At 40.6% G+C, this 12,606-nt stretch overlaps 1 protein-coding gene across 3 annotated transcripts in view; it reads left to right on the forward strand.

Moving 5' to 3' along the window:
* ANO4 (anoctamin 4) overlaps nucleotides 1-12,606 on the forward strand; it is a 324,825-nt gene that overhangs the window by 22,685 nt on the left and 289,534 nt on the right. For all 3 annotated transcript variants that reach the window (XM_075934238.2, XM_075934244.2, XM_075934250.2), the window contains exons 2-3: nucleotides 689-769; nucleotides 2,547-2,789. In XM_075934238.2, the coding sequence (XP_075790353.2) occupies nucleotides 689-769; nucleotides 2,547-2,789 (324 nt within the window). The remainder of the gene's footprint in view (nucleotides 1-688; nucleotides 770-2,546; nucleotides 2,790-12,606) is intronic.

Genomic DNA, 12,606 nt, shown 5'->3' on the forward strand with positions numbered 1-12,606 from the left:
AGCACTGTTAACAACAACTCTCTGACTACGGTTATCCAGCCAATTATGCACCCACCTTATCGTGGCCCTATCTAAGTTATATTTGCCTAGTTTATCAATAAGAATATCATGCGAGACCGTATCAAATGCCTTACTAAAGTCTAGGTATATGACATCCACCGCTTCTCCCTTGTCCACAAGGCTCGTTATCTTATCAAAGAAAGCTATCAGATTAGTTTGGCATGACTTGTTCTTCACAAACCCATGCTGGCTATTCCCTATCACTTTATTACCTCAATCTTCTCTTTTCTAAACAAAACAAACACAGTTCCTTCAGCCTTCCTTTATAGGTCATGTTCTTAATCATTCTTGTTGCTCTTTTCTGGATCCTCTCCAATTTTTCCACATCCTTCTTGAAATGCGATGCCCAGAATTGGACACAATACTCCAACTGAGGCCTAACCAGCACAGAGTAGAATGACTTCTCGTGTCTTGCTCACAACACACCTGTTAATGCATCCCAGAATCATGTTTGCTTTTTTTGCAACAGCATCACACTGCTGACTCATATTCAGCTTGTGGTCCACTATAACCCCTCCACCTTTTCCCCATTTGATGAAGGAAAAGAAATATCTCTCTCCTTCATGATGACTCTTGCCTACTTAAATGGTTGATTGTATAATTAATCTTTTTGAATCTTCTGTTTTAGCAAACCGAGAGACTAAAAGTGGCAGTTACAGTCTTTCAGCTGGAAGTAGTTACTACAGTTGTGTCAGCCAGATCACAGTCGGTAAGTAGACATGTGAAATCACTTTTATTTTTGTGCAAAAAAATAAATCTGACACAATTAGTTTTGTGTATAACAAGAAATATGGATGAATGAGCTTTATGCCTCTAGGTGCAAATTCAACCTGAAGGTTGTTACCTTCTGACAAGTTTGGTCAGGGAATTTAGTGGTCTTCATTTGCCAATGGAGAGGAACCAGGATAATCTGAGTTGTAATTATCAGTAGTCTCATCATGAGTGATAAAGATGGGATGGGTGTGAAGCTAAACTAATTAATTTATAGAGGACCCCCCGCCACGAGAAGTAGGGGGGGTATTGGGCGGAGTGATGTGCAACAGTGGGTGTCTCTGTAGCCTGTAAGTGAGATGTTAAGACTTCATTTTAGTTTCCATTGGCTGGTAGGCACCTTTCACATTTTACTTGAGTTCAGGAAGGACAGAGGGATTGATTGTTACCCTGTCTGACAGCAATAATACTATTTACTTTGTAGCAAACTTTTGTTATTGGTCATGGCTCTGCTTGCTGGGATCCCTGTGCATTTATGGTGGCTACATTTTAGAACCTAGAAATATATATGACTAGTTCAAATTCCTTTCTGTAGGCATTATGCTAGATGCGTGAACACTGAGTTTTATCTCCCATGGTGCTCCTCACGCACCTGTTTTGTTTAAGTCTCTCTTTGAAACCTCAGTCTTCTGTAATCTTGATTTATGCCAAAAAAAAAAAAAAATCTGTCGGCAAATGATGCTATCTCAGTGTTCAGATCATGGCTTAATTACTATATTAAACAGCTCTGTCTCTATTACATTTCATGTTCCTCAGTTAAATTTTAGCCATGTGGAAAATTGATTTTACAATCTAAAATGACGACAGATGAAGGATTAAACCCTATTTTCACAAATCTGTTACTTTACAGTTAAACAGAACACAACATCCATCTAATTAAATATCCTGATCTCAAAAAGTAAAAGTGAAATAAAGTAAAAGCCCATATTATGAGAGCATTGACTTTGGCAGCTTTTGTAAGGATTGTGATTAGCGAGTCTGAGGGGTAGCTGTGTTAGTTTGTAACTTTAAAAACGAGTAGTCCTGTGGCACCTTAGACTGACAAATATATATACAACCTCATGCCCTTTCGTTGGCAAACCCCACTTTAGCCCAGCTCATCTGGAGAAGTGGGTTTTGCCCACAAAAGCTCAGGATACTATAAATATGGTATCATATATAAAGGTGCCACAGGACTACTTGTTTTTATCAGTACAATTGGTCCTGTAGCAAAGATGACTAAGCAATCCTGGTATAAGGCATCTATATATAAGTGTAATTTCATCCATACTAGAGTTGTACTGATTTTGAAAGGAAAAAATTACTCCGAATCCAAATAGTTAAACTGGTATTAAAATGTGTAGATGGGACTAGAAAAGTATATGCAGAAAGAAAGAGGAGTGCAGACTCCATGTTGGACATCTGACTGGGCTCACTCTGTGGAATGGCTTAACTGTGTTTTATGTAAGAATAGGAGGAAAAGATGTATTGAAAGGATACATCAGTCCGTGTTATAGCTGTTGATTATGCCACAGGAGAATCTGGCCCAGTATCATTAATATTTTTGATGTGGCCCTTCCTCAGAAGAGGAGAGGTTATTTAAGAGTTAAATATTAAAAAAATAATAACAAAACACAAATCCTGTGGCTTAGATTTTGTTTGTTTTTATTTTATTTTATTTTATTTGCTATGAAACAGACCAAACCGTATGCTTTAAATCTAAATACTGTTGCCAGGTTACGCTGCTGCTGGACCATTTGCAATAGGTTTCTCTCACTGGAAAAATCCGTATGCACATGGTGGCCCTCATCTTCCTTTCTACATCTCTGAAGAAGCTGGCATTCCTGTATATCGATCTTTTGAACCACAAGTTGATTTATCAGCTCCTTTATCCTGCCCAGCTTCACTGTCTATCACTCCAGTGCCTTCTTGCAGCAGCAGCAGCAGCAGCCAGGAAACTCTGAGTCAAGAATCCACAGGTAAGATTTTTTTTTTTTTTTTCAGACGCTCACTATTCAGGGCCTAGTCTAATCAGTAGTTTGAGTGTAAAAATTAATGGATTGTTCCTGCTGTCACAGAATCATTGCCAAAACTGCTATTGACTTCAGGGAGCAGGATTTGGCCATATGGAATTTATTTTGAAACCCTTGCCTATTATCTCATAGACTTTATTCCAGCAAGTAGTTTCATTGACTTAAATGCATCAAAAATAATGGGCACTGAATTTAAAACAACATCAAGGTAAACAGCTGGTGTCTGCATTAGTCTAAGTCAAGGATTCTCAGCCTCGAGGGTTGAAAACAGACATAAAAAGGTTGCAACCACTCTGTTCTTTCTAGCTTGCTAAATGGGAGAGTTGAGGGTCCTGGATAGATACCAGTTAGATGGAAGCAGGGACTAGTGTGGTTCCAGTTTCAAAAAAGTGATTGATATGGAAAAGCATCACTAATGCTGAGCACTGTGTGCCCAGGCTTGACGCTCTTATTAATTTTTTTATTTACTTTTAAAAGGTCCTAACACGTCTTGAACCATTAACTGAAATAAGTCTCTTTATTATAAACATACATCAGATATATTATGCCATTATTTGGGTTACGCTATTTCAGTTTTAATCTCATAATACATAACTAACAATATGTCTAGAGTGACTTATGGGAATATTAAAAAGTGCAGTCAATGAATAATGTGCACTGAAATTCCAAGGAATTACTGAAATCAAAGAAAACATACATTATTACCTCCCTAGAACCTAATACTCTAACTCTCATTAATGATTTAATCTCCTGCAACTAATTGAACTGTCATACCATTTTATTTCTTGCAAAGAAAAATTCCAGTTTCAAGTTTTTCAATCACTGCTCCTAATGACTGATATTCTCCAGTTAGGACAGTGGCAAATCAAGTGTGATTAGGTACCAGTGAAGCAGTTAGCAAAAGGCAAATGTCATAACTTTCAGTAGCTGTTTTGCTTATCGGATGCCAAATATCAGTGTACATTTGGCGAAACCCCATTCTCAGGTCAACATGTTAGATGTATGAGTTCTGTGATTGTGTCTTAAAAGCTTATGACAGAGCTCACCTTACTCCTTACTTTGTGATAGAAATACCACTTCTCCTTAGATAAATAGCCGTCTCACCAGACATTGAATAGCGATTCTTGTGCTTAGCTGTAACTGTTTGTGCTAATGGGTCAAAAAGTCCCAATTGTTACTCTAACAATTAAAAAAATACTGCCATCTAGCTAATAAAATTAACTAAATTTTCAAAATGTAGCTAGGCCCAGTGCTGAATTCCAGTGCAGTGGTGAGCAGCCTGCAATCCATCAGGCTTCTATATATGGCCCATGAGACATTTTGTTTACCACTGCCCCTGTGCAGGGTTGCCAGAGTCTGCTGGTTTCCATCTATGTAGGTTTTTTTCCTACCGGTATTATTAAACTAAGAAATATGTAAAGCAAGGGTACCTGAAGTCAGGTGCACATTGATTGCACACAACATTGACTGAGAGCCATGCGCTGCCTCCGTGGCCAGTCAAAGCACTGCTATGGTTCAGTCGGCCACCCTGAAAATTCCAGGTATGCAAGTGCACTTAGTCAAGCTACTCTATTTTGGGAGATGGTCTCGATTATGACAGTCTTGCCCCATTTAACTTTCAAAGTGTATTTGTAACTGATTCTTAGATTCCTAGTCTTCTCTGTTGTTGTTGACCATGCTAATGGTTAACTTTCCATTCACTTGTCAAGAAAATATCAAACAGAAAATAACTTTTTTAAAAAAAATTTCTATCTAAAATATTAATAGGTGTTATGAAAGGATACTGATGAATATTCTCTAGACAAACTTATTAGTTAGACCTGTGTATCTGACTTGTTTATAAGGATGCACCAGCATGTTCTTCTTGATTAAAGGACTGCAGCACTTTCTTCTTCCAGTGCTTGGCAGGCCAGCCCTGCTTCTCCTATTCTTCTACACTGCCTGGCCATAGTCCCAGATCAGCCTCTGTGCCTCATGACAGCTTCCCCTAATGAGTGTTAGCAAAGTGTCCGACATACTAAATGACCATATTTACATCTTTAGCAAGAATTTCATGAGTAGAAAACCCTGTGACTTACTAGTGGAACCCAAGAATATGGTATTTCATTTGTTGACTATATCACTGTGCCTGCAACTGCTAACTGGTGTCCCTCCAACTTAAGGGAGTCGGGTTATGATCTCATGTCCAATTGAGTATTGCCTCCTTCACACAGGACATAAAGGTGCTTGCTCTTTGGACTCTCTCCTTTTGTGAAGCTCTTGCAGCAGCAGTAAAATGGAGACATTTGTGACAACCTCTGGTTTCACCATGGTTAAAGAAGTAAAGTAAACATAATCCCTAGGCAGTCTTTCCAGATCCTGCCTACTGCCCCAATACATCAGATCTCTTCAAATCTCTCCCCTCCAGCAACCTTCCACCCACATCCATCTGACTCTCTCTCTCTTTTCCTCTCTGGCCTCCCCATAGTGCCTCAACTTGATGCTTTCCACCTTACGTTTGCAGCCCTCTTTTTTTTCTGCACTGCTCCCATTCTTCCTGCTCCTCCTCCTTCCTCACACCCTTTGCTCTGTACTTGTGTTCCTTCCATTGCAGGGTTTTGCTGTAGTCCTTCTTGCTTTCCCCTGCTCTTCTGCACTTCAGAGGGGCTAAGAAATCCCCAGCGATGTTGTCTGCCTTGTTAGGTAATGAAGCAGCATACACAAATTATCCAGAGGAATTAAATCTAAATTAAGTTTCTCTACAAGATAACTTTAAACATTGGAGTTTGCCTGTTTTTTAGTTTTGTGTTTGTATAACATCTAGCAGCGCAGGGTGTTGGTTTGTCCCTCAGGTCCTGGATGCTACAGTTATACAAATGCCAAAAACGAATAATACGAAATAAAAAGCTGAAATGAACAGGCAGTTAAATTACAGGCAGTCCCCGAGTAACACGGATCCGACTTATGTCGGATCCGCAGTTACGAACGGGGCTTTTCTCGCCCCGGAAGATGGGAGCGGTGGGACGCCCAGATGAGCCGCGATCCCGCCGCCCGCGTTCTCCGGGGCGAGAAAAGCTGCTCCCCGTCTCCCTGGTCTGCTGGTCAGACCAGGGAGACGGGGAACAAAGCCTCGGAGGACGCCCGCAGCGGGACAGGCGTCCCCAGGTCAGCCGCTGCTTGAAACTGACCAGCGGCTGACTACAGTAAGCCCGAGGCAGAGTTGCTCTGCCCCCGGCTTCCTGGAATCAGTTTCAGCAACAGCTGACTTGGGGACGCCTGGGGTTCTTAAGTTGAATCTGTATGTAAGTCAGAGCTGGCATCCAGATTCAGTCGCTGTTGAAACTGATCAGTTTCAGCAGCGGCTGAATCTGGACGCCAGTTCCAACTTACATACAGATTCAACTTAAGAACAAACCTACAGTCCCTATCTTGTACGTAACCCGGGGACTGCCTGTATTGCTTGCTACATATGAGGTATATGTCCTGTTGCAGGTTACTCATACTGTCCAGATGCATTGTTTTTTGCAGACTGTACATCCGATAATCTTATTTCAATGCCAGAAAACGAGCATTTTAGATTGTGGAATGTGTGCTATATTGCCTTCAATATAATAGCATCAAAAAGTGTGAGCTGTAGGCAAAGCAAGCCTTGTTGTAGATTGATTGATTAAGTCTCCTCCCCTGCAGTTTGTCCTTTATATTTTAAAAACCAGAATCTGATTTCAGAAGTCTCAGCAAGCAGTAGGAAACAGATCTGAAAAATGATAGTTTGCATTGTAGGCAAGCTAGCCTAGTTGGTTATAAAGAGTAGTGAATCATATAATATACTTAGTGGCTACGTCTACACCGGCCCCTTCTTCGGAAGGGGCATGCTAATTTTGAACTTGGGAATAGGGAAATCCGCGGGGGGATTTAAATATCCCCCGCGGGATTTAAATAAACATGGCTGCCGCTTTTTTTACGGCTTGGGGAAAAGCCGGAAAAAAGCATCTAGACTGGCGCGATCCTCTGGAATAAAGCCCTTCAAAGTAGGAATAAGAGATCCTCCAGAAAAGGGCTTTATTCCAGAGGATCGCGCCAGTCTAGACGCTTTTTTCCGGCCTTTCCCCAAGCCGGAAAAAAAGCGGCGGCCATGTTTATTTAAATCCCGCGGGGGATATTTAAATCCCCCACGAATTTCCCTATTCCCAAGTTCAAAATTAGCATGCCCCTTCCAAAGAAGGGGCCAGTGTAGACGTAGCCATTGAGTGTGATAAATTACAGCAAGAGTGGCATGTGGTGATGGTACAGTACAATCTAGGTCATTTCTTTATTTTTTTAACCCTGGTCAAAACTGAGATGGTTTGAACTCTGAAGAGGAAAGGGGCTGGGATGAGGAACCAAAAAGGAGTAATTGATGGACTGGGATGATGGAAGGGAAGGGGAATGCAGAGGAGAACAGAATAGGCAGAAGGAAGGTGGTTGGAGAAGGACACAGGGAATGGAAGAGGACATGGGAAGAAATGAAGGGGAAGAATGGAACAAGACCGGAGAGGAGAGGTCTCTTTGCTTTTATGCATGATGAGTTGGCAGGCACCTTTCCCACTCTGTATTCCCACTATCATGAGGGAAGGATATGTTGGTGAATGGGAGGAGGGAAGAGGGGAGAATGGAAGGAAAAATGATTGTGGGTGGTCAGGAAAGCAAAAGAAGGAAGCTTTAGATGGCAAAAGAGGAAAAAAGATTCATCAGGATAAAGTGGGAAAAGCTAAATTCTGAGGAAAAGGGACACGTAGCCAGAAGAGAACTATGAATGTGGAATGAATTAAGAAATGAAGAGAGAGAACAGAAAACCTGGGAGATATAAATACATAAAAAATGTTTAAAAGTCTAGTCTTTCCAAGTAATACAATGGCATATACACTAATGTTTGATTTGGGCTTCAGGGGACAGGAGGTGAAGAAGCAGGAATTAACTAATTGTGGGGCAGAGGAGCCCTCAAAAATGCAAAGTAAATTACATGAGACCCTAGTATTTTTCTGTAGGAGCTGGGAAGCTGTAGAAGGTGGTGAGAGTAGTGGACTCCAGTCCATCATCACAGAGTGGAAAGCTCTTTTTTCATTCCAGTGGCTAGAGAGAGAGAGGACAGTTTCAATTTTATCAAACTCCTGATAACCAGAGGCTGATAGGAATGACTGAGTCTCTGAGCAGGGTGCAGTAAAAGCAGGCTAGTAGGAATCCTACCACCTGTTCTTTCTACTGGCAGCTTGAGGCTTGTAGATGTTCTCACTAGACTGTTACTCCAGACCTGTCTTTTGTAGCTGCCTCCGTCTGGTAGCTAACTAGTTACTTCTCTCCCCCCGCCTCCTCCGAGGTCACTGGTATGTTCTGAGTAAAACTGGCTAGACATTTTTTGATGAATCCGTTTTAGTCAAAGAATGCCAATTTGTTGAAAGTTAAATTCTTCATAGAACAAGTTGAATTTCTCAATTTGAAAAATTGTCAAAAGAGGTGAAATTGTTGAAATATTTTGTATCAACATTTTCAAAATGAAACATTCTGGTTCTCTAGTTTGAAACATCTTTTTGTTTCAAAATGTAAACTAATTAGATTGTAGGGAAAGTTTAAAAAAGAAAAAAGCTCAACATCTAAATAAAACAAACCTGGGAAAGAGCTTTTTATTTTGTGACTATATTTGATAATTTGATTTTTTTTTTGTCCTGATTTCACACAGGAAAATTGTTTAAACATTTGAAAATGTTCATGGAATGTGTAAATCATTTCCTTCCCAGCTCTAGTTCTGAAGCTTAATTTTTTTATTTGCTATTGACTTTGAGGGAGAAAGAAGATGAAACCATGATGACTTATTTTACAGAGAATGGGACATATAAACACAAAAGTTACTATTTGACTTCAACTACAAATATGAATAACATGTGTTTTGGACAAAAGAAATTTCAAAAAGGGGGAAGAAACCTCTCTTCAAATGTCCTATGCAGTTTACAAATGAACTTTAACTTCAGAAAAATTATACATCTGTTCAGATGTCTCTTTCCATTTTGTTGCCTGCTTCACCTGCCCGTGATGAAATATGAATTTTAAAATAAAGAATTGTGATGTTAAGGCAGAGTATGAAACAGTAGCTATCCAGCCCAATAGTAATGTCTTTTGGATTTGTTTAGAAACTTGGGGCATGTCTACACTATGGAAATGATCAACCCTCTGGAGACTGAGCTTCTAATGTTAGATTTAATGGGTCTAGTGTAGACCCCCAAACCAACCACTGGGGGTAGCCCCGCTGGAGTCCGATATTCCTCATTCTGCAAGGAGTAAGGAAAGTTGATGGGAGCATATGCTCCCATTGGCATCCTGCAGTGTAGATGCTGTGACAGTTTGGCTCAAGGTGAGCCCAATACAGCTACATATTTTCTTAAGCCAGCCTGCCTGGCCTAGTGTGGACCAGGCTTTAGCGTGCAGAAAAGAAAGAATTCCCAAGACACAGGTTGTTCCCCATGACACAGGAATAAATAAGAAATATATAAGATCTACATCTAAGAATTTTCTAGGTGCCTCTTCAATTTGTTTGCAACTTGGCAACAACCAGAGCCTTCTGTTTAACATATGTTCTCTGCTTCATACTTATTTTATTTTGTTGCTGTGATTTTTTTAAATTCAAACCTTTTTCACTTGTTACTAAATTGCAAGATGTATTTACACAGTAATATTGTCATCTGATGTGTATGCTGGATCTTAAATGAACAAAACTCTAACTGAATATTCTTAAGTTCCCTGTAAGATGAAAATCTGCATTTGAGTCACCAGTTTCTCTTCTTGTCCAGATCTCTGACCTTGACCGGGGTTTTGGCCAGTTACACTCATGAAAATACATGCAATCCCCGGCTCAGATTCCCTAATGTGTTCTAATTTCGACTCAGGACCTGTGCTTTCTGTCTACTACTGTTAGCTGGCAACTGCATAAATGTTTGGGTAAGTCAAGCACCACAAGGTGGTGCTGATGCCTTCTAATGACTGGCTCAGTGGAAGTTTAGCTCAAGACATTCTTTGATTGGGATTGGAAATCTGAGCACACTTGGGGACTGCATGTATTTTCGTGAGTGTATCTAGACAAACCCCTGTCAAGTCCAGAGATCTGGAAAAGAAAAGACTCAGCTGGAACTATAACTTAAGTACTAATACTAAACACTACGTAGAGAGGGAAGGAAGATATCAGTCGGTATATGTCCTGTTTTTTTAAATGTGTAACAGGAAGCCATATGGAAAGAAGGCTGGAAAAGATGCTAAATTATGAAGCAAAGACCGAATAATTTTAGGGACAATATTGATTTTCCTTTTGTTTCCCTGATTAAGATCAGCATTTTAAATCCCAGATACTAAGCCATCTCTCATGTGTTCTCCCCCATTGATTCCAAATCAATCTGTCAGGCTGGCCAATATTGTCACATTGTTTCTGTAAGTTGTACTCACTAATCTGTCTGTATCCATCTGTTTCCTGTTTTATAGCTCGATTAAAAGCTCTTTGGTATATGAGCCATGTTTTTGTAATTGACACCAGCCGGATTTCAACCTGGAATTTCTTGAGTTGGCATAGGAGCCTCTACACCTTGAGCTATAAAGCCAGCTGGCTTTCAGCTTAGGCTGTAGAGCTCCCTTGTTCTTATCTCTCACTGTATGTGGTCTAAGTCAGTGTTTCTCAACCATAGATACAAGTACCCTTTGGGGGTATGTGAGAAATCTGGGGGGGTATGTGAACACAACTGAAATTTGGAGAAAACGAAATTTTTGGGTGTAAAAAGTACAAAAATAAAACGATGTAAAACTTAAAACAAAAATTCCATCGCTCACCCAGCTATGATTAAGTTGTTTAAGCAAACGTGTTGCAATAGTAGAAAAAAAATGTCCTGTGTCTGAAAACTGTAGGTACTGGGGGTACTTATAATTTTTTTAAAAAGGGGTATTTTATTAAAAAAAAAAAAAGGTTGAAAAACACTGCTCTAAGGGTATGTCTACACTGCCACCCTAGTTCGAATTAGGGTGGCTAATGTAGGCATTCGAACTTGTAAATGAAGCCCGGGATTTAGATATCCCGGGCTTTATTTGCATGTTCTCGGGCGCTGCCATTTTTATATGCCCCATAGTTCGAACTACCTGCCTGCGGCTACTCGCGGCACAGGCTAGGTAGTTCAAATTAAAGCTCCTAATTTGAGCTACCATTACTCCTCCTGTAATGAGGAGTAACAGTAGTTTGAATTAGGAGCTTTAATTCAAAATACCTAGCCCATGCCGCGTGTAGCCGCAGGCAGGTAGTTCAAACTACGGGGCATTTAAAAATAGCGGCGCCCGAGAACATGCAAATAAAGCACGGGATATCTAAATCCCGGGCTTCATTTGCAAGTTCGAATGCCTACATTAGCCACACTAGTTTGAACTAGGGTGGCAGTGTAGACATACCCTGAGTGCCACTACGTGGAACAGTGAACCACACTAGGTGTGTAGGTTACATTTGCAGAGCACCTAGCACAACAGGGTCTGGATCCCTGATAATGCAAATAATAAATAATAATAACTGTTATCCTTGTTGATATGGTGCCTTTATAAAGGTTTCCCCACCTTTTCTGGGAATCTGCACACTGTAGTGAAAGCGCATGTGCTTCATTTTTTTTTAGTAAAACATTCATCCGACTTTTAAAAGAACTTGCTGGTTAGTGGGCTGGGGAGCAACATCGCTAATCCATGCTTAAGGCCTCCACTGCACTCAGTCACCTCACAGTCCTTCTGCAAGTAGGGTCTGAATGAGCTCACCCCTGTCATCTAGTAGTGAGCAAGGGGAGAAAACGTTAGGAATGAATCATATTTGCATAAGCACACCTGCAGCTGCTTTGCCACAATGATCCATTTTGGCTGATGTTGGCTTACGTATCACTTTAGTATTGAGTAAAGAAATTTTGGGATCCTTACTGCATGAGTAAAAGGCAGCAAAACAATACTTAGCCTGGATGAGGGGTGCCCCTAAACTGGCCCTTACTTGCAGAGCCCTGAAAATCTGCAGATATCTGCTTTAAATCCACAGGTATCTGCATCCACAGATGTGCATATCTGTGGCTGAGTTACATTTTATTGCCCACTCCAGCATTGAGAGACTAGGGTCCTGTTCTGCTAGACATTGTATAGAGCAGGGGTGGCCTACCACAATGGGACCTAGTCTTTCAATGCTGCTGTAGTTACAAGTATATAATAATGCTTTCTCCTTGGCTTGCTTTCTGCTCTGGAAGGAATCAGTTGAATAGTTGAGTGCACTTAAAGCGTGTCTTTAAACTTTCTGAATTTTTGATTTCTTAGCCTTCACATTTAATTTGTAGTATGTTTTTGCATTTCATCTTATATTTACATGAATTCCCATAATTATTGCCGATTCCTGTCCTCTAGTACATATTTACCCTTTTATTGTTCCTGTAGCTCATGGGTTCCCAAACTGGGGGGCATGAAGAAATTCTAGGGGCGGGGAGCGCGAGGTGATCTGCTCAAGTTGTGTTGCTTTTTGGCCCCGGTCAGTTCTCCCCCCCCCTTTTTTTTTCTCTCAACAACTTTTGCTGCTATTTGGGGGGGGAGGCAGGCATGAGGGTTTCTCAAAAATGAAAAAGGGGGCATGATGCCGAAAAGTTTGGGAACCACTGGTAGCTAATGCTACAAAGCCTCATTAGGAGAAATACAGTGTGGTTTTAAAATTATACTGTTGCTTATTCTGAAGTGATGGGCATTAATGTGATTCAACTTATTTATAAATAAT

Source organism: Pelodiscus sinensis, chromosome 1 (genome assembly GCF_052426305.1).
Source record: "Pelodiscus sinensis isolate ZL-2025 chromosome 1, ASM5242630v1, whole genome shotgun sequence".
Classification (NCBI taxonomy): Eukaryota; Metazoa; Chordata; order Testudines; family Trionychidae; genus Pelodiscus; species Pelodiscus sinensis.